This window comes from Mytilus trossulus, chromosome 9 (assembly GCF_036588685.1).
Source record: "Mytilus trossulus isolate FHL-02 chromosome 9, PNRI_Mtr1.1.1.hap1, whole genome shotgun sequence".
NCBI lineage: Eukaryota > Metazoa > Mollusca > Bivalvia > Mytilida > Mytilidae > Mytilus > Mytilus trossulus.
Window position 1 is genome coordinate 35859024 of NC_086381.1, and position 23993 is coordinate 35883016.

The 23993-nt window shown below is 32.3% G+C and overlaps 1 protein-coding gene across 1 annotated transcript in view; it reads left to right on the plus strand.

Moving 5' to 3' along the window:
• Positions 1-1199: 1199 nt before the first annotated feature.
• Positions 1200-23993, plus strand: part of LOC134684580 (uncharacterized) — a 62875-nt gene continuing 40081 nt past the window's right edge. The window contains exons 1-13 of the mRNA XM_063543875.1: positions 1200-1337; positions 2212-2566; positions 5435-5729; positions 7141-7264; positions 7722-7946; positions 12927-13127; positions 14140-14414; positions 15725-15863; positions 17931-18149; positions 18397-18553; positions 19976-20256; positions 22548-22748; positions 23849-23978. Of these exons, the coding sequence (XP_063399945.1) occupies positions 1200-1337; positions 2212-2566; positions 5435-5729; positions 7141-7264; positions 7722-7946; positions 12927-13127; positions 14140-14414; positions 15725-15863; positions 17931-18149; positions 18397-18553; positions 19976-20256; positions 22548-22748; positions 23849-23978 (2740 nt within the window). The remainder of the gene's footprint in view (positions 1338-2211; positions 2567-5434; positions 5730-7140; positions 7265-7721; positions 7947-12926; positions 13128-14139; positions 14415-15724; positions 15864-17930; positions 18150-18396; positions 18554-19975; positions 20257-22547; positions 22749-23848; positions 23979-23993) is intronic.

Here is a 23993-nt window from a genome sequence, read left to right on the forward strand (position 1 = left end):
GTGGTTTAAAGTTTCTTTAGACAAGTAAGTTGCTGCAAAAATATAATATACAGATATAAACAATACTTAAATTTCACATTATTTTTCAAAATGGTTACAACGATTCAAATTTGCAATTTCTATGATGAAAAATGCATGAAAAAAACTACCCATAACACTTCGGTTTTGTGCATTTCATGAGCAGAAAATTATATAATGTTGACAAATACAAACTTATAACCCCATCAAAGTATCATACTTTACACAAATTTCAAGAAAAACAACCAAAACCTGAGCCAAAAAGACTCATTTTTGTAAGAGTTATCTCCCCTTCCAATGGTAATTTCCATAGGAAATTTGAAGTGCTAATTTTGAGTTTTCCTCAAGTAACATTTTATGAGACTTTTTCTGTGAATATAAAGGGCATAATGCTATAGCTTAGAACTAAAACATTTTCTGTCATATAAGTGTTGGATGATGCCGTTAAAAAGTTTTGTTTTGTTTTGTGTAGTCCTTATCCTATATTGCTGTCATTTGCATTATAAAATTCATATTGAGATAATAAGAAAAAAAAGGTGATTTACCATACGGCTTTTATGATTTACTTAATAAGGTTCGATAATGTTCTGTATTGATTGATGAGGACAAATAATTTTGTTATACGAGTCAGTATGCATGGTATGAGGTATGAAAACTTCTGATATTTTTTTTCGATTTAATATTTGGAATAAAAATATGACATGCTGGAACTAAAAATTAATGCAAAAAAAATTGTTTAGTCATGTTTTCCAATATTTCTGTCATTTGTATTATACAGTTCCTCCTGACCTAACAATATAACTGAATTACTGTGGGGCTACAATGTAAATATATCTAGATTAACTTGATAAAGTGCAAATATAATCATTTTTAGTTTAAACAACAAGTTACTACATTTGGTTAAAGGTAAACTAATGTTTTTAAACGTATACGAGTCATCCTGTCAATAACAAACAACAAACGTAAAACAAATCAAACGAAAAAAATAACGGCCTTATTTATGTACAAAAAATAAACGAAAAAACAAATATATCACTCATCAACAAACGACAACCACTGAATTGTAGGGTCCTGTCTTGGTAAAGACATATACATACAGAATGTGGCGGGATTAAATAGGTTGTCCTGAAATCTGAAATCTGAAATAATCTGAAATAAGACCGGCAAAATAGCAAAACTCTATGCAAATCACTATTTTTGCCGTAGCCTGCAACATAGACACTGCCTTATATTTAAGACAAAGAGTTCTTAAAAATGTTCTATGGATACAACCGCCTAAACCAATTCAAGCCACAGAACTGACAAAATCATTTCTAATCGTAGCTTTGTTTTATTCGTAGGCCTGCTCGCGGTGAGAACTGCTCTTCTCGAAGAACTGACCAATAGATTTGGTCAGTTCTAGGTAGAGGCAATGTTGCCCTTTTCCAAGTCAGGAGCCTCTGGCCTTTGTTAGTACGATTTTTATTTTTTATTTTTTTCTGTATAGTTCGGAGTTATGTATGACGTCCATTATCTCTGTACTAGTATACTTATTTTAAAAGGGGACAGCTGAAGTACGCCTACGGCTGCGGTAGTTTCTCGCTGCATTGAAGATCCATTTGAGGCCTTTGGCTGTTGTCTGCTCTACGGTCGGGTTGTTGTCGCTTTGACACATTCCTTATTTCCTTTCTTAATTTTATAACTGTCTAAAACTAGATACAAACTATGTTATCATTCTTAAATTCGTTTTTATGGTGAGTACTTAAGGGAACTTATTCAAGAAATGCATAAAATTATATCATTATTTTTTTTTAAATTTGAATTAGGAAGCTGTTAAAGATTAAGATTGTTAATGTTATATAATTATCTTTCTCCTGGTAGTTTTGATTTGGCTGCATGTACATGAAAGCAATTTATTGTTTTTCAACATCGTACAACACACATGAAACAATTTGCTGTTTTTCAAATTTAGTATAAAGATTGGTTGAAAAAAAAATGGCACCTAAAATGGCAATACATTTTAAGTCACCACTCGAACCTTATCAAGCCTAAAAATACAAACGCACATGCATATTAAAAAGAACAATTCAAAATAGATTTTTATTTTATTTAGTTTACATACTCGTGTGCATCATCCCTTTTTTCCGTTTCAATAGCTTTTGAATTGTTTTATTAGTAAATTTCTTTATAAGATGTATAACTAATATGTTGTAGAAAGTAATAAATGTACCTGATCTTAAGCCTGGAGTGTACTCCATTATACTGACAGCGATTGATAAAGCAGGGAATACCTATTCAGCAAGATGTCTCTCTTTCTTTGACAATGAATCTGTTGTTGATGTTGAACCTTCAAAACGAATCATGGTAAAGGAGGCAACAGAACTTACAAACTATAACTGGGTGTCAGTTGATGATTTAAAAATGAATGTCATTTGGAAAGATCGTTTTTTAAATAAGAGACATGAACAGAACTACTGGTTGCTTAGAGTTGATAAGTACGTAGGGGTTAAAAAAAATTACGATGATTTATATGGAGTTCGAAATGTGTCTGCTGTACGCAATATACATGGTATGTTAAATATAATCAATTAAATACCATACTAGTTAGATTAATTAGTTAATGTTGCTTGTTGTTTACTTTTAAAGTTCATTGAACTAGAAAATCTAGATAAAAGGTATTGCCCTTACACGTATAACTTGTAATGCTTTTGTCTGCAAGGACACTTTTGGCTTTAAGCAACAACAAAAACGCATTAAATAAGTTTTGAAAAACTAGCACACGACAAAACTTTGGAGTCAACTGGCAGTTACAAGGAAAAAATAATTGTGTTTTGGATTTATTTCGAAGAAAATATCTAGCAAATCCATATTTTGTTTAATCCTCTAATCGACGTCCAACTTCTAGCTTCGAATTCTCTAATCGACGTCCGTGTTAATGGACCTATTGGAAGATCCAAACGCTGAGACATTTTGGGTCAACATGCTGTATTATACGGAAATACATCTAAAACAAATAAACAAGAGTGACGAAATGGGGATAAAAAAGTTTAAAAAAGAAATCAAATTTGGATTGTCTGAGAGAGTAGTAAAGACAGTTCTAGGTCAATATTTAAACATTTAAATGTATTACCGATGTTAACAGGGTGTCATAACAATGACATAAGTCCTTGAACAATGACAAAGACGGCAATTAACATTAAAAAAATCTGCAACGTCGGCGCGTCTGGCTTTAATACGAAATGCAATCCCTTTATCATTGGGAAAATCTTAAAAAGAGTCCAAAATAATACCCCGGTACTCTCAAAACAGTTGGCATTACACTTTATTTTGTTCAATGTCGAGTGCTGAGTGTTGCCCTATATATGTTGTTTTGTTTTCTTTGTCGTTGGGTTCTTATTTATGTATTCTTACATGCCGTTTATCAATATGCAAGTACATGTATAAGTGTAAGTGCAGCAGTTTATCTTCTTATTATTAAATGATACTAGTACACACCCACGAAATCGCCGAGAAATAGAGCGTATGTAAACTGCAAAAACAATTATAACTGGAGAATTCCAGGACAGGTAGCAAAAGTCAAAGGGAATTGGGGACTGGGCACAATTTTCTTTTGCCCTTCCCTTTCTTTCCAAATACCGTTTTTTTTTATTCTTCCTGTTTTCTGTATACTCAGTCTACACGCGAAGTGGCAGCCCAGGCTTATAAAATTATTATTGGGCCTGTAAAAATCATATCTGCAGGCCAACATAATCTAACTAAACAATTTCAAAAACTGAGCTCTGAAGATTTTTGTAAAAAAAAATATTGACTGGAAATTTTTAGGAAAGGTAATAAAAGTTACAGGTACTCGGGTACTGGACAATTGCTTTTCAAACCCTCTCCTATTTTCCCAAAATTTCCAATTTTTTGTTTTCTATTTATTTCAATATGAACATACATTACTATAAATAGAGTAAGTTTGCTTTTAACTATCAATTCTCAGTTAGCTAATCACTCCACGGCGGTCATTGATATACTTCATAGACCCTTTCTACTTAATATACTCAGTGACTCGATGAATTTTTGTAAAAGATTTTATCATGACTGAAGAATTTCAGAAAAGGTATCAAAAGTTATAGGTACTATTGGACATGACGATTGTTTTCCTTATCCGGCTGCTATTTTTCCCATCCAAAACTCTTTCTTTTGATTTCAATAATGTTAGCGTTTATCTGTATTATTAGGTATATTATGATTTTACATTACAATAAATAAAGTGTTTTGCTTTTTACTATCAACTCTCAATTTACTATTCGATCCACGGTGGTCATTGCCATATTATATAGATCCTCTCTATTTAATAAACTCAGTGACCGCCGTGGATAATAAACTTAAAAATGATGGCAGATAGCAAATACACGTTATTCATATACTTTTTGGTATGTACAAAGTACTGAAAAAACGCAAACCGGAGGTCCAGTCTGACTTAAAATTTCGTCCATTGACGGAAAAATATCCGGATGCATTTGTTTTTTCGTTTTTCTCTTAAAATAACACAAACTGAATAACCATAAGAATGGATGACAAATGCGACAATACATGGTACCTAAAGGACACAAAGGCAAGATGATTAATTTATTGTAGAAGGAAGAGAAGCGAGACACAAAATGAGGTCTTCTCGTTTAATAGTATAGATTGGACATCGATTAGGAACGAACGTCGTTTTGGCAATACATGAGAATCAAACAATTGGACGACGGTTTGAGAATTTGACGTCAGATTCGGACTTTGATTTGAGGAACGGACGTCGATTAGAGACCTGACGTCTATCTGAGTCTAACAAATATATTATAATAAAAATAGAGTGTTGCATGATGTTTGCAAAATTAATATGAATTTTCAATTTTATTTCTGAAGATCGAATAACTTATCGTAGTCGAAATCATTTCTTACTTGAATCATATGATATATTTACAGTTCTATTTATGATTACAATCAACAAACATTTCCTCCAGTCATTGTCTTGTATATCAGCAATCGGTTGACTTTTTGAAGGATTAATTACCTTGAAATATTTATGTGAAAGATTATTTCATTGTTTCTTAAAGTTTCAATGTGTATATTTTTATCGAAAGGACGTAACCTTATGAGAAATAACAAAAAAATCCCCTTTTTAAACTATAAATAGTAGTTTTTGCAATAGTTAAAAAGACAAAAGCTTATGACCAATGAATTGTTAGAATCTACGTTTCACGTTTTTATCGTCAGACATTTCTCATATATATGATCTTCCGATACGTAATATTCAATAACAACTAAGGTTAAAGTTTTTACAACCTGAATTATCTGCAACTGATGAAGGTTCTGCAATTGTATCCTTGCAATTTGTTTGTAGATTGGTCTGGAGTTACTTCCAGTTCAAATATGAGTATTCTCTAGTTATGTATTTTTCTTTCAGGAATCGTTAGATTTGAAATTAAATACGAAGTATATGGCTCAATGTTGAAATCTAAACAAGATTTCACACAAACAACAAATGTATTAAATCAAGCTGAATATCTGAATATAACCTGGGAAGATGGTGATAGACTTGATATTACAGTAAGGGCCTATGACAGTTTTAATGAGTACAAAGATGACAACATATCTGTTTATAAAGATATTAGTTCTCCGGTAATACAAAACTTATGGTTAACTAAGGGGGACAGAGTGAATATATCAGTTCATAGTATGAAAGATTTTTCCAAAATGACGTAAGTAATATTTTAAAGTTTCTTGTTAAAGCTTGTGAATGGTAAACTGTTGCAAATTAAAAGGTTCGTTTGAAAACGAAAAAAAATGAAATTCAGGCCTCCAAACTCCAAGGTAAATTAAAAGTGAAAGTAACGGCAATCTGATTACACTTCTAGAACACCTGAGACCGTCCCAAGATTTTGCTACTTTGTCATGTTGTTTTGTGTGTACTGTAATTTGTCTTTGTCTTTTTTAGTCATGGTATTTTGAGTTAAAAGATGGACGAAAGATACTAAAGGGACAGTCAAACTCATAAATCTAAAACAAACTGACAACGCCATGGTTAAAAATGAAAAAAAGACAAACAGAAAAACAATAGTACACATGACATTACATAGAAAACTAAAGAATTAACAAAACGAACACCACCAAAAAATAGGGGTGATCTCATGTGCTCCGGAAGGGTAAACAGATCCTGCTCCACATGTGAATTTCGGTCTTTGATTTTTAATGTCCCTCTGGTGTCTTTTGCCCCACTTTGATTGTATCTGAAATACAAAGGAATAAAACTGCAATTTTCTGAATTCTATATATAAAAATGTCCCAATTTATTGTATAAGAACACATACATTGATGTTTAATTTTACATTTAAAATACTACCTTGTTATGTTGAAGGTTTTAGCTGAAATGTTGTCAACATGTATGATCCTTCTTTATACTAAACGTCCAAATATTGTTAATTAGTGCATAGCAATATAATATTCCCACAGAAAGTAACCAAAAGTTAGTGTGTAATAAATTCTAGTATTGCACTAGTGCAATAAATCTTCAAAATTTATGACGTCAGCAACAACAAAAACTTAGTTTAAACCAATTTTTACTTTCACATATTATATTGTTATACAATAAAAGGGTAATTGTATGAATATTTGGGAATATTGTCCCTCTTAAAACATATATTGCAATCGCAAGCTCGTGCAGTATAAAATTCTACTCGTGACAATATTCTCCAATATTCATGCAATAACCCTATAATGTAATATACCTTGATGTTTTTTGGTTTACGATTGGAAAAGGGTGAACCTTTACCATGGCAGACTTTGTGTTAGATTGTCAAAACTTATGTAATACTTTTCGAATACAGCCTGTTAATTTCATTATTCTTTGACGTAAATTTTACAATAAGGTTCCGTAAAAGGAAACCACGAATTCACTAACATTCCAACTGACTCCATTTTCTAAAAATGACATCTTTAACGACCAATATATGAATAACACATAGCTGAGATGGCAGTATAGCCGATTTTTTCCCCGGGAAAACATTGTCAACCGCGGCGATGTCAAGGTTGACAATGCTTTAACGAGGGGTACCAATTCAAATTATCAAATGTTTTGACACAAGTCTGCATTTAAACTTCACTGACCTACAGCATAGAATGGGAGGCATTTGATTACGATAGTGGATTGGACCAAGTTGAATGGAGACTTTATAACAATTACACTGGATTAGAAGAGCATGGTAAAGCGGCAACAAGGGCACAGGGGAACAGCAAGGTAAACAAATAAAAAGAAATGTATGCCACATAAGCAAACCTTAACATATCTAGCTTGGACATAGTTTGAATCGAATTTGAAGGAATTTTCTGACATTTGAAATGTTATGAAATTTTACCGTTTTCACACAAAGCCACGTAACTCTGTATCATTAAAATATGTACTAATTAGTTTATTAACTGAAAATGGAAAATTTAGATAAGAAGATTGAAACCAGTAAAGGTAAAATAATTGATTTATCATTGCTGGTGAATGATTGAAATATTTGTTTTAAAGAAATCCAGGCGGATTATTAAATGAGAACAACCAATCTTAGATAGGAAAACAAGCAATTTGCTGAATATTGACCAAGTCGAACAAACCTGTTTGTACATTGGTTTGGACAAATAACATCTATTTTGACATGTCAGTGATCAATGTTAATGTTTATATAAATATATCTTATTCCGCATTATAGACATTGAAGGACTGCATCAACCAATATGGTTCAGCACCCAGAGGCCCATCCTGTTACTGTACAATGTTCCAAGGTTGCTATCACAAACATTTTCAAATCAGACCAGATATTGTAAAAGATTCAGGAATCACTCCTGGGAAAGAGATTGGGTTGCATGATTCCGATTACTTCATTGAAGTCACAGTTAAAAACAAAGCTTTATTAAAGACAAGAAAGACAATACAAGTTAGTTCAAATTTCCAATTTATTTGTTTTATCCAATTTGTTGCAATACCTGTTTAGCTAGATTACATCTTAATCTTTTAACCTTGGATTTTGATCGCTGGATTTAGGTAGGTAGTGATTAGTTACTGCTTTACATTATACAGCAACATGCATGTAAGATATTAAAAGTTATAAAAAGACAAGGATTACAAAATGTTTAATGTGTAATATTCCAGATGACATGTCCATGTTTACAGTATATATTTAGTTAACCAAATGACGCAGGAACAAACAATTACTTCATATTTTGCTTTAATTCTATGTGTGATAAGCGAAGAATAAGCAGATATAAGGTTTAAAGTAAATAAAATTGAGAATTGAAACGAAGGTTTTGGCGATTATTATGACGTCCGTTTTCACTGATGTAGCAAACGTTTTTATTCAGGGGCAAGTTGATGCTCCGGTGTGGGATTTTCCTGCTGCATTGAAGACACATTGGTGGCCTTTGGTTGGTTTCTGCTCTTTGGAAGAATTGTTATAATATTCCGTATTTTCAATTTCAATTATATGGCGTACTAAATTATAATCCTGGTACCTTTGATAACTATATATATATATATATATAACTCGTCTAAGCATCAACCCAACAATGTTAGATCTGTAAATTTGCTTTCGCAAATTTTTGGTTCTTCCCTCGCCGGGATTCGAACCCATGCTACTGTGATATCGTGACACCAAATCGCCTGCACTGCAGCCGTCCCGCTAGACCACACGATCTATATATGTATCTTGAGAGCCCAGGTGGTCGTGTGGTCTAGCGGGACGGCTGCAGTACAGGCGATTTGGTGTCACGATATCACAGTAGCATGGGTTCGAATCCCGGCGAGGGAAGAACCAAAAATTTGCAAAAGCAAATTTACAGATCTAAAATTGTTGGGTTGATGTTTAGACGAGTTGTATATACATTATGTACACAGCCATGTATCACCATCATTGATGGCGATCCGATGGATACATCTGTTGTAGGGTTGTCACTGACTCAGACGTACTTATGAATATAATTATTTTCTGTGACTGTATCTTACATTAATTTGTAGGATCCTTTACTATACATAATTTAGCTGATCTGTAACAATAACATCTACATGCCTCATATATCATGTACTGTAGTACGCCGCTAGATTAAACTGACGTGGAAAGGTAACACATGGGCAGCGAAAGCTCTTTTTTGAGAGCCCAGGTGGTCTAGCGGTACGGCTGCAGTGCAGGCGATTTGGTGTCACGATATCACAGTAGCATGGGTTCGAATCCCGGCGAGGGAAGAACCAAAAATTTGCGAAAGCAAATTTACAGATCTAATATTGTTGGGTTGATGTTAAGACGAGTTGTATATACATTATGTACACAGCCATGTATCACCATCATTGATGGCGATCCGATGGATACATCTGTTGTAGGATTGTCACTGACTCAGACGTACTTATGTATCTTTATATACCTATATGGAGTTATTTTCTTTCAGGTCGACAGGTCATTCTTGACAAGTCAATCAACCCGGACGATACCATGTTTCATTGAAACATGGTCAAAGGCATAAGATAATGACCTGCGTGAGGTTATTATTTTCCATGATAAAAATGCAATCTATAATTTTCTTCAAAATTTTATTCGTCTGATAGTGTTTTGTTGCCGATTTGGAAATTTATATTTTAAAGTTCAATTGATGATAGATGTGAAAGAAACCTTCATTGCCTGCATTTTAATTTGAGAAACAAATAACGCGTGAGGTTTTGTCAATCTATCGCTTCAAAAAAGAAACATTATCATATATGTGAGATGAATTTTAATATAGACTTTCATAAAGAAAAAGCCAGATTTAACATATTCGTGTGTTAGATTTTAAAAATCTTATTGAGTCACACTGAATAGGTTGGTTGATTTTTGGTTGCTTGCTTAACGTCCGGTGGCAAATATTTCATGCATGTTCAGGATGATAATAGTTATCAAAAGTACCAGGATTATAATTTTATACGCCAGACGCGCGTTTCATCTACATAAGACTCATCAGTGACGCTCAGATCAAAATAGTTAAAAAAGCCAAATAGATACAAAGTTGAAAAGCATTGAGGACCCACAATTCCAAAAAGTTGCGCCAAATACGGCTAAGTTAATCTACTCCTGGGGTAAGAAAATCCTTAGTTTTTCGAAAAATTCAAAGTTTTATCGACAGAAAGTTTATAAAAATGACCATATAATTGACATTCATGTCAACACCGAAGTGCTGACTACTGGGCTGGTGATACCCTCGGAGACGAAATACCCCAGCAGTGGCATCGACCCAGTGCTGTAAATAGTTATCAAAAGTACTAGGATTATAATTTTATACGCCAGACTCGCGTCTTGTCTACATAAGACTCATCAGTGACGCTCAGATCAAAATAGTTAAAAAAGCCAAATAAATAAAAAGTTGAAGAGCATTGAGGACCCAAAATTCCAAAAAGGTTGTGCCAAATACGGCTAAGGAAATCTACTTCTGAGGTCAGAAAATCCTTAGTTTTTCGAAAAATTCAAAGTTTTATAGACAGAAAATTTATAAAAATGACCATATAATTGATATTCATGTCAACACCGAAGTGCTGACTACTAGGCTGGTGATACCATCGGGGACGAAACTTCCACCAGCAGTGGCATCGACCCAGTGGTGTAAAAAATTATCAAAAGTACCAGGATTATAATTTTATACGCCAGACGCGAGTTTCGTCTACATAAGACTTATGAGTGACGCTCATATCAAAATAGTTAAAAAGCAAAATAAATACAAAGTTGAAGAGCATTGAGGACCCAAAATTCCAAAAGGTTGTTCCAAATACGGCTAAGGTAATCTGCTCCTGGGGTAAGAAAATCCTTGGTTTTTCGAAAAATTCATATTTTAAAGACAGAAAATGTATTAAAAAAAAACATTTAATTGATATTCATGTCAACACCGAAGTGCTGACTACTGGGCTGAATATACCCTCGGGGACGAAACATCCCCAGCAGTGGCATCGACCCAGTGCTGTAAATAGTTATCAAAAGTACCAGGATTATAATTTTATACGCCAGACTCGCGTCCTGTCTACATTAGACTCATCAGTGACGCTCAGATCAAAACAGTTAAAAAAAAGCCAAATAAATACAAAGTTGAAGAGCATTGAGGACCCAAAATTCCAAAAAGTTGTGCCAAATTCGGCTAAGGTAATCTACTTCTGGGGTCAGAAAATCCTTAGTTTTTCGAAAAATTCAAAGTGTTATCGAGAGAAAATTTATAAAAATGACCATATAATTGATATTCATGTCAACACCGATGTGCTGACTACTGGGCTGGTGATACCCTCGGGGGCGAAACGCTGAATAGGAAATCATACTGTGACCTACATGTATTTATATTCGTCTTTGTGTCAGTTCTTAACTTTTTAAAATTTATGCATACTTTTTCTCGATCAAATGGTCAGCTAATAAAATTAACTTATATTCTATTGAATAACATTAAAGTAACTCAGAAAAGGGTCGGTGCGGAGGGTATATAATTATAGCCTGATTATCTGTTAATAAAATGTATTGCTACTCAAAAGACAATCTTTCTGAATTTTTCATTCGATTTAATTATAATTGTTAAAAAAAATGACCACTTTCCGCGATAGAAATGAGATTACAAATAGAAAAAAACATACCCCTCCCACTTTTCCATAAACTAAGTGTTATAATAAATTACATACAATGTGTCTTGTATTTGTCATACACCGTTATCGGATGGTAATAATACGTGTGTGTCTTACTTCATGCAGTTACAGTAATATTTTTATTATGTATGGATAATATTTTCTAAAAGGTTTATATCTAGATTTATAAGTGAGTTTTATTTCACATTCTAAATGAGCCGTAGGGCGTATTAAAACCTAAACGCATTAGAAAGGAATATCCCACTTTAGTGTTGTCGGTGATAAAGGATACTAGATTTTGCAAATCTTTATAAAAACATAATATTTTTTGGACGGTATATAAGTCAAAAAATGCATATTTTAAGGTTTTTCTTTTAGAAACACACCTCAGGTGTCAGGATTGCTCAAAGAAACACCAATCCTGACACCCTCGGTGTGTTCAACGACAAGAAAAACCTTAAAATATGCATTATCTATAACATAATGTCATATTTTTCAATACATTTTTTGGAATTTCCGTTTAAATATTTCTCTGTCAAAAGATTGCCATGACAACTGATCTGCAAAGCTTACATTTCCGAAGGTTTTATGAATACGATAATTGCGGGAATGTTGTAGAATAATTGATCACACGGATAATGTTTATCCCGAACCCGTGCTTAATTTGAGCAGGTTTAAGCTGTACTGGTTAGGCATTCTTGTGTTCATACATGTATTACTTCGTTCCACTTTGTATGCTATACCTATTACATAACCAAAAAAAAAGTATTAAAATGAAAACACTTTTTTTTCTTATTTTTGTCTCTGTAGTTGAAAATTGATTTTCTTTACTTTTAATACCAAAGAAATATTACAAATGTATAAAACAAATTAATGGCAATACATTACCATTGGCAAGCATGTAGATCACACTGATCTATGTATTTCTAAAGAGCTTTCAATACATAAGATCTCTGTGTTCATTTTCTCCCCAACAACTGCAATTTTCTTAAAATATCTGTCGATTTTATGAACGTTAACATGAAAATGAAACGATATATTCTCACAACTTTCAATATAGCTTCATGGCATTTTTTTCATTTTTCTTCTTGTTTAAACGGCAGCCATTATCGTCATATCGTCAATTAATGTTGAACGGACTTGTATGCAAATTAATTTTTTTGTGGTTTTACATTGACTATTCATTTAACTCTGATAATTTATACATCTTTTGTGATTCTTTTAATATTGAGTGTAATTATTTGCAATAATTCTTTTTAACAATTTATCTAACATGTCCGCTTTATCTTATTTGTTTCTTTAGATCACCATCGATTTGTCACCACCTAATGAAGGATACGTTCATGATGGTCTTAAAGGAGATCCAGAAGTAGACTTCCAACAAGATTTACAACTCCATGGTCATTGGGAAGGATTTTTTGACCGAGAGAGTGGAGTCGACTTTTATGAGTTTGTTTTCAGCGATAAATGTATGAATAAAACAGAGATGATAACAAGTCAACAGGTAATTGGTATTTGTAATGATAACTGCCTTCATACCACCCACCGTATATGACTAATAGTATTATTTTCTTATTATATATATATAATATGCACTAACTTCCGGGGGAAACATTGAAGCGTCATTTAAACTTTTTTTATAGAGAGATCTGTATGTATGTCCCTCTGCTGATTAATTTTAAATATATAAATAATTATAATGAACACAAAATAGTCTTTCAAAATTGAATTGACTATATTTTAACTGTTAGAGAAGCGAGATTTTTTAAGTGATAGAATATATAAGATATTTAATTCATTAATTGCAATCATATATCTCGCCGATTTGTTCATCTTGAATATCAAACTAATAAGACTGGTGATCCGTACATTCTAAGAGAACTCATATCCTCGGGTTAAAATACTATGATAAGATAGAATAGAGAATGGAAAAGAGGGAATGTTTCAAAAAGACCAAAACCCGTCAAAGTAGCAGAAAACTACCAAAGGCAATCAATTGGTCTTTAACGCTGCGGGAAAATCCCGAACCTGACGGTGAGCTTCATCTGGATCTTTTACATTAATGTAGGCAGTGTTCATAATTTTTGTTAGCAATAAAAAACCCATGTTTTGTTCAGGAGCAGATTCGGTGGCAGATTCAGTTTTATTTATTGCATATATATATATAAGTTGTCTCATTAAATTCTAAAATTCATTTTGACTGACCTTGGATGTTTAATTTTATCTACCAATTTTGTTCGTTGACGGATCTTTTTAATCATATAATGAGGGTGACATTGGTTATACAAATCAGCTGAATGTGTAAATGCCAGTAGTAGAAAACAGTTTTTATTAGAGTAAGGTGTTTGAATATCATTTTTTTTATTACTTCTAAATGACTACCCATACAAAGTATTAATGGGTTTTTTTATTATTTCGTCGATTTGTGTTATATATATTTTGAATATATATTGAAACTAGCATGTCTTGCCATGCTTATCATTGAAAACTTATGCTATTTTGTTTTACAATTTTAGAAACAGGTAACTTACAACACTTATGCTACCGTCAATGCACCTTCCGAAGGTATCTTCTTTGTCTCAGTTGTAGCTGTAAATAGAGCAAGCGAAGATTCAAATGTCGTATGTTCTGATGGCGTAACAGTTACTACGTCTATTCCATTTATCAAAGACCTTGTCGTCGATGGTGTTAAAGCCAGGGACCAGATTCTAAAAGACTCAAATGACACTTGGTGGCTACTAGATAGGAATTTAATACGGCATAGAATTACAAATTTTTCATTTAGACCTGAGTAAGCTATGTTGATTTCTCATAATATTAACTGTATTCAACTATTTTAATCTTAACTCATTCTGCTTCCTTATTGACAGAACAATACTTTAGAATTCTCTAGAATTCTCTTTATTTTGTAATGTGGTACTGAACAGTTGCAGATTGAGAACTTACAAGATTTAAACCCTTTGACAATCAAGTTTTAGTGTATTTGTTAGAATAGAAGGAAAGCATAATGGTTAAATATTTTATGATTCAGTAAACGATTTGTGAAAATTCTGCCTGTGGAGGCTGGTTTTCAGCCTCTTATCAAAAAAGGGAAACAAATATCAGAGATAATGGATGTCATACTATAAACTGCTAAACATAAAAAGAAACTTAAATAGATAAAAAAAAAATACAAGACTAATATAGAATAGAGGCTCTGGACATGTACAAAATGCGCAGGGGTGGAATATGTTAAGTGAGATCTCCACCGTCCCCTATACATCTAGCCAATGTAGTTTGAACAAACACATAGCAATAGGCACAGTTAAACTTATGTTAAACGAAGTCCTAGTCTGGTGTCAGAATAGGTATCAAAAGGAAATAAACAAAATCATAATGATACATATATAAACACATGACTACTTATTGACCTGCCAGCTCCAGATCTCAATTAAACTAATTGAACGATTATTTCTGCATCATATGACAATCAGGCACACTATCTCCTGTTGAATCTGGCTTCATCCTCTTACCTAAAAAAAGGGAAACAAATTTCTGTGATAATGGATGTCATACTATAAACTTCTAAACATAAAAATAAATTATAATTAATAACAAAGAATAATACAAGACTAATAAAGAATTGAGGCTCCGGGCACGTGCACAAATGTGCAGGGGTTGAATATGTTAAGAGAACTCCACCGTCCCCTATACATCTAGCCAATGTAGATTGAACAAACACACAGCAATAGGTTCAGTACAACTTATTTTAAACGAACTCCGAGTCCGATGTCAGAAAAGGTTTCAAAAGAAAATAAACAAAATCCTAATGATACATATATAAACACATAACTGCTAATTGATAAGCCAGCTCCAGATCTCAATTAAACTGATGGAAAGATTATGTCTGCCTTATATTAAAATCAGGCTCAATACCTCCTGTTGAGGGTTTCGTATCAAATCATCATAAAGGATATGTATTGTTGACCCTTTTTTGCGATTATTTACGGGAAAATAAACAGTACACTACAGCTCAGTAGTACTACCACCTAAAATAGAGTTGTAAATCATAGCTATAACTTGATATTAGTACCGTGTTTTCGTATTCTTTTGATTTTCTAGTAATGATCTGGAGGTGTCTCAGCAAAGTGATGCTTTTGACGTATTCCCCGAAGGTCATCCTGTTAAAAAGATTGATCCTAAATTACTGAACGCCAACTCTAACAGTGGAATTATTGGAGTTTTACCAAGACATCAATCGGTAAGTATAATTAACATGTCTTTCTGACCTAGGATGATCTTTAATACTATTAAAGACAGAGTTAGTTTTTACACAGCAATAATGTCCAGAAAAGTAAGATCTACAAATAATTTAACATGACAAAAAGGATCAATTGACTCCTTTAGGAGTTATTGCTTTTTAAAGTCAATTTTAAACAATTTTTAAATTCTGTACATTTTGGTATATTTTTAAAACAAACAAAAATCCTTTTACACTGTGGTGCCAAGTTCATTATAGCTAATGATAATTGTAAACATCAAGAATGTTCAGTAATGTATGTTCTACAACCACATCACAATCACCAAAACACAATTGTGCTATGCATTCTATGCTTGTTTAAAATGTGTGTTGAATATGCACACAAATACTAAAGTGAGCGACACAGGCTCTTTAGAGCCTCTAGTTTTTATATACAAACAGACCTTACATTCAAGCTCCGATGATAATGTTGAATTGAAAGAGGTTGTTCGTGTATTGCCTTTTATCTGTTAGATATTTCAAACGTATCTTTAGAAAGCAATTCTATCATATTCAATGCTGTTTACTTTTCCTCATAAATTACCCCAGTGTTTGTATTATGTTAACATTTGTTAATTTATTGATACAGAGTCCTTTAACAGACGTTTAAGACAAAGATCTTGTCGACCATTATAGACACCCTAGCTATTTCAAGGAAGTTGGTGGGCTGAAAATATTTACCGATTTTTTTTCCGAACTTTAGTACCTTTTCATAAATGTTCATTAACATAATCAAAAAATATAAACGAATAGAACAAGACTTTTGATTATATAAAAAATCTATCCAAATGGGTATACAATAAATGTTTAACGACAATCTTTTTTTCTTCTTTTTTTTATAAAGTTAGATCGATTACCTCCATTTGACTGTTGCAGCATTATTTGTAACTTTATTTGAAAATTATATAAGTTAACTTTTAATTTTGTCACATAATTGTGCTTTCTGTCATTCTTTATCTTCGCGAAATTATGTACACCAGTAGCTTGAACTCATTTAAGCTAGCTAGCTTATGCATGTGCACGCCGTTAGCGTGTTTTGTATGCAAAACACGCATCAGTGACACTCGAATAAAAAATTCAAGAACCAAATCAAGTTAAAATGGAAAGGTGTTGAGAACAAAGACCAAAATGTTACGTTTCAAATGAATAGGTATACAAAAATATTTTTCATGTTCATTGAAATTAACCCTATTTAATACATGTTAAATTAAAAGTGGGGCGAACGATACCAGAGGGACAGTCAAACTCATAAATCGAAAATAAACTGACAACGCCATGGCTAACAAAAAAAAAGACTAACAGACAAATAATAGTACACATGACACAAAACAGATAACTAAAGAGTAAGCAACTAGAACACCACCTATAACCGGGGGAGATCTCAGGAACCAGAATGCTGAGCTGATCCTGCTCCACATTTGGCACCCGTCATGTTTCTCGTGTTATTACAAACTGAGTAATAGCCTAATTCGATCGGTAGGTCACATAAACGATATCAGCTGTGATAGAAATCCAATATGGTCTTTTGTAAAATGACTGTGATATTTGATAGATCAAGACGTTGGTTTGCGTAAAATACGTAACGTTCAACAGTTAATCATATGCATGGTCATAACAAAATAGTTTGTATGATTGAAAAATAAAACCTTTTTTAATTTACCACAAATAATTATGATTATTGTGTTTGATAACAAATTAAAAGATTTTAATGTAAGTGATGTTTCCTCCTAGCAGAATGAATTTCAGAACTTACAAAATGTTTTGATTTCTTTTGATACAAAGGAATTCCGATGGACTGCGTTTTTCATAGTTGTTTCCCTCATTTCAAAGGCTACAATGTATGCCTTGTCGATTTCAAATGACAATAAATGCAATGATAATTTCCCTATGCTTGTCCTTATGCTTGTAGCCCATTTATGTTCGACTTTTTTACAAAATATCCTTTAGTTTCCATTTTTAGGAAAAGTTATATCAGTTATCATGTACATCTGATCAATGTATAAACACATATATTTACATATTTAATAGTTTCAGGTTAAATGGAAAAGTGCTGTAAATGAAAGTCTCATATATGATTACGCCATTGGAATATCTTCATCTCCAGATAACATTGCTCCTGATATATATAGTTTCCATTCATCAAAACATCACACACACTTTAGATTTCGTCATAATATTCTTGTAGAGGGTGAAGAATTTTTCATTATGGTCAAAACAACTAGTCAGTCTGATGTTGTAGGATATCAGGTAATATAGTTTGTTCTTCAAACAAAATCTAATAAATTATGCTATAATGTATGGCTAAAGGCTTTATTTGATTTCAAGAAAAAAATGGTAAATGGTTGATAAAAGTTATATTAGATTTTCCTTCTAACAATTTTATCTGATGTTGTTTTATGCGTTTGCCTTCTTGGTAAGAAAAAACTGTTTAAAAATTTAATATCTTAATCGATTTCTCTTAATTTTTTTTTCTTCTTGGTGTTGTCTGTTCTAGAGTATTGGGCCATTTATTGTTGACAAAAACCCACCAAGGTTTAGAAATGGTGTCATCAAAGTTATCAATGTAAATGGTTATTTACTTACTTCTTGGCCAGATGATTATGTGTTTGATGATGAAGATCCATTTCCTTTGCAGTACGAATATGCAGTGGGTAATTATAACTTCACTCTTTGTGGAAAAATGACAAGTTGTGTTTCATTACCTATCGCTACGTAAGAAATTGACAAGGTTCTTTCTTAAAAATCTTTAATTTCCAATCTACTTACAATTTCTTATAGTACTTTATAAAGATAAAAAATAAAGAAGAAGATGGCTTCATGAGCAGAAATTACATTTTCGTATAAAATATCATAAACATATCTTGCAAAATATATTCTTTATAAAATAACCAATCAAAGAATTCAAATATTGAAACATTTTCAACGAAAGACCGAACAACACGTAAATTTATGACGGTGTGTTAGCGCATGAGTTAATTATCTGTGTTGTTCGGCCACGCGTTGAATATCTATGTAAATGTTGAAATTTTATAAATGTAGAGATAACAAATTTTGAAAGTGTGGGTGCATAATATTACCTTAAAGTCATAAGAAACCTCAAATCAAAAAAAAATATGCATATGTTTTTATAACTCAATGGATAGTTTTCATTATACAACTTATGTACATATACTTTTTTCTGAGGAAAATTCTTTAATTTGCCCACATTTAGAAGAAGTTAACTTATTTTTAATTGCTTGCTTCCAGCAAGCAATTCGCCGACATTTTTTCCGTATGCATAGTGACCCGAGCGTAACTCTCCTCGTAAAAATCCGGTGACCACAATACGCATGGATCTGTAATTGAAATTAACAAATATCCGAGTATACATGTTAAACACGTGCTAAATACCCATGCTTTTTGTGATTTGTTTACTATAAGGTGACAATTGGTAAAACCCGGCTTCAAAAAACGGCATTTAATGAGCAGCCATATTTGTTAAATCATAGCAAACAGAGAGAGAAAAAATTGACGATTATATGATATATTTGCGAAAATAATGATAAAATCGTGCACAGAGGACTAAGTTTATGATGTATACATGCATTGGTTCAAGAATTGGACAAACATTATTTTTCACCACTCACTCGTTTCATATGACTTTAAATTATGATAGGGTGAATAGTTTGCAGCTATTTAGAAAGCTCAAACTTGTTAATAACTATTGATGTGACACAGTTAACATATGCATAGGCAAATCTTTCTTGATTTCTCCAACTGTTCAATAATAAAATGTATAAACTGTTGAATGTGTACCTCTCAGTCTTAAATGTTCCAAAAAATCCTTGGTAATTTTCAGTTTCGTATGCACATAGCATAAATTGTATATCTAGAAATAATTTGTGAATAAATACAATACAAATCAGTTAAATGTTGCTGAATGCTTTAATCTTGTCTTATAATCTAGAAAAAAAACATAAATCATAAATCGTCATTCATTTTTTACTGACTTTGATACGGTTTGTTATACATTGGGTTAATTATAAGCTTACATTTGATAGTCTCCAAGGTAAATATAATAATCTTTTTTACAGGTAACACTGCTTCTCAGCAAGATGTTCAAAGTTTTACGAGTATCAGCAGTGTTGGACCATGTACTGCAGGTTATCCTCCAACATGTTCCGCTATTCTTATATCAGACCTGCAGTTGCCTTTACATGCGAATCATGATTATTATATTTCATTAAGAGTAACAAATGTTGCAGGATTATCAACAACAACAGTATCAGAACCGTTCAGATATAACGTACAACTTCCATCTAAAGGTGTGGTTTTAGATGTACTTCCTCAAGAAACAGAGCTCAAAGGAATAAAGGTACTCCTTGTCATACATATAAATGTACAAAAATATAATAATCATAATTGTTAAGTACAGTGCATTCATTAACAGAGACGCGGAAAATGCCATCGTTATACAAGTCAGGAAATGAGGTCATATAGCCGAAGAGTAAACCATGCACTATGCTTACAAGTGAGAATAGATTTTGCTGTTGCTTTAATTGTTTCCTTTTATGGTAGTTATGAGCCTTGTCAAGATGTTAATTATTCCCCTTACGAATAAGCAAATTGGCATTTTTTTATTTTTATTTCATTACTAGTATCAAATTTCTAGAAGTTAACAATTTAAAAAGGTACATGCATTTGGAAAAGGTTGTTTGAATAAAATGCAAGCTGGTATATACATTCTCGTAATTGTTTATTATGCAGAATAGGTGATGATTAAAACGTGTATCACCCCAATTTAATTTACATGCAGACAAATAAGGTAAAATGTATTCAAAGTTCATACATCGGTTTTGTCTTTTGAATTGCTCCATATCATATTTTTGTAGCAGACTATTCGATTATATCTACGGTGCCTAAAACGAATTACATCTTTGTCCCTTCGTTCCACCTTTTTATAAATAACCCTTTTTCTTTGTAAAATATTTGAAATCATTAATATTCGTCTTTATACATGTTCGATAACAAATCAGTTAATTCAAAGACTCTCTGATTTTCGATGAAAATATTTTTTAACAAAACATGACAATTGTCTCTATTGGTGGTTTACAATTTACCGATGTTGAAATCTCATAAATTTATTAAAATGACAAATCAATGTAACAAAACGAACACTGAGTGAATTGGATGAATTCAAAAGGACAGTCTCATCAACAGGATAAATATCTTTTAGTATTCATACATTTTTTCGTATTATACACAAAAACATACAATCCGTAATATACAGTTATAAATAATAAGCGATGGCTTGAATATTTATTATCAAACCACCATTCCCCCATGCGAAATTGAAAAACAATCGTCCATAAGAAATAAACCACAATGCACTTCAACTTATGAATGGTAGAATCGGCTACACATTTATTACTTTGAGATACCATATGGTTTCTTTTGTTAATAGTAAAGAAAGTGTAAACCTGCTCAATAGAAGAATATCAGTATGCTTGAGTTTATCATTGACAACTTATTTGACTTTTTGGCAAAAAAGAAAGTTCAAAGATGTCCGGTTATTTAATTTCATACCCAGATATATATGATGATGTTCTTTCCATTAACGATCCGGAACTTTATTCCCCGGAACTAGAAATTAAAGAAATAACAAACACAGCTTCCTCTGTCCATTTTCAAACTAATTCCTCGAATTTGACATACATAGTCATGTCATTCCCATAATATATGACAAATAAAGGCATAAGTTGTTTACCGCTTTCGACAGTCATTGAGAGAATACAAATCCTGGTAACAAACTGAAACTGAGGTAATCCTATCAACTATAAGAGGAAAACAACAAACGAGACGATTTAAATTTTTTAATTATAAAGTCCTATTATTTAAGCAACACGAACCCAAACGAAAACTGGGTGAGATCTCATGTGTTCAGGAAGGATAAGAAGATTCTTATCCACATGTAGCACAAGTCATGTTGCTCATATTATTGCAAAACCGGTAAAAAGTCTAATTTGTTAAGTCATATTCGTGAAAGGGAACTTATTTGCCTCAATATGATACTGCAACTGATTGGCGTCAAACCTCCTCTGAAATCTTACGACAGAGATTCAATTTACTTTCTAGATCATAAGGTCTTATATTAAGATGAGCATATCGACAGGCAATCATGATTCATTTTTTGTTCTAGGAGTTCACGCCCCTTGTTTGCCTCATGATACTTCTGCAACAGGCAACAGTTGCCATCGCAACTCCTGTGAAACCAAACAACAAAATTTCATGAACTTTGTAGATTATAAGGACATACAATGTACAATGTAGATTTGCATATCGACAGGAAATTGTGATTCAGGTTTTTTCTATGACTTACGTCCCTTTGAACTTATTAGCTTCAATATACTATTGCAACTCTTCGTCATCAAAACTCCTCTTAAACCTCACAATATAATTTCATGATAATTGATAAATTATAAGGGCAAAATATAAGGATGTGCATACAATGACAGGAAACTATGATTCAATATTTTCTTTTACAGTTATCTAATTTGTCCAGTTACAGTGTATTTTTGGGTAAAACTGGTCAAGTATATCACATATGTTCAAATTTCGATATCTTAATGTTTAGTCATATCTATGAATTCATAAATTGTGTTGCAGGACATTAAAGATGTGGATTTTACATCTAACAGAACACATCTGGCCGTCGTATGGTGGGGTTTTAAACATCCTCATCTACGTTTTATTTTTAATATATGCATTGGAACTGAAAGAGAAAACTGTGAAAATAGCACTGTTGTTGACAGAAACTCTTCCTACAATAGCTATGTTTTCAAAGACCTACACTTAAGAGCCTTTCAGGTAAGTTTTGTCTGAACCGCAGTTTCATTTAGACAGTGTATTGATGAATGATATCACGATAATAGAAGATTGATACAATTAATCCGTGCTATATATTGTGAATCTTTACGTATAAAGTCCATTTTTTTTAATTTAGATTGTGATCTTTAAACACGTTTAAAAAACGACACAAAAATAATTTGTTCCTCGATGCATACTCGTTGGTAATATTTGGATTCAGATAAATAATTGATAATGCAAATATTTTGTAAAATTATATACAGAAACAAATAGATCTTTTAATAGATATTTTTTTAGAGAGAGAAAATTAACTGCGTTTTACTTTACCGTGCATTAAGGGAGGCATTGCAGATGGTAGAAGCTATTATTATGTATTTTGTAGAAAGAAACCTAAACCTTTGAAGGAAATATTTTATAAACATTTCAGTCTGAATAGGTACCCATATGGTAATTCAAATAACACATATCGTCACTAATTAAACTCATCATAGATACCAGTATTAATTTTTTGTATTAACATCAGACGTGCGTTTCGTCGACAAAAGACTCATAAGTGCTGCTCTGATACCAAAATGTTAAAATTGCTATACGAAGTTGAAGAGCATTGAGGACCATAATCCCTAAACGTTTTACCAAATACAGCTGTTTTGTAAACAATTAATCTATAAATATGACGATATCAATGATAATTCATGTCAACACAGTGTTGACTACTCGGCTGTTGATTCCGTCTTGGTATTAATACTCCACCAGCGGTGGCATCGACCCAGTGGTTGTAAATTAACTCATCATAGATACTAACATTACATTTTGAAGTTACGCCAGATGCTTGTTTCGAATTTATAAGACACATTATTGACGCTCGAATCCAAAAAAGTTAGAAAGGCCATATACCTTACGAATATGAAGAGCATTGATAACCCAAAAAAGTTTTTTCAAGTACTGCTAAGGTTTTTAATTCTTAAGGTTGAACAATGAACAAATACAATCTTCAATAAGCAAAAAATGGTTGTATCAAATATGATTCAAACTAATTTTGTTTTACTTTTGTCATATCAAGACAATTGGTATTTTCAAAGACAAAAACAATTATTTTTTAGAAATATTACATAACTGTGAAAGCAATAGCACCAACGGGTATAGTTTCAGTATCATCTGATGGGTTAACTGTTTTAGATAGTACAAAAACTCTGTCTGAGATTTCTGTTTTTGATGGAACAAATTGTACAGGTAAGTTTACAGTAG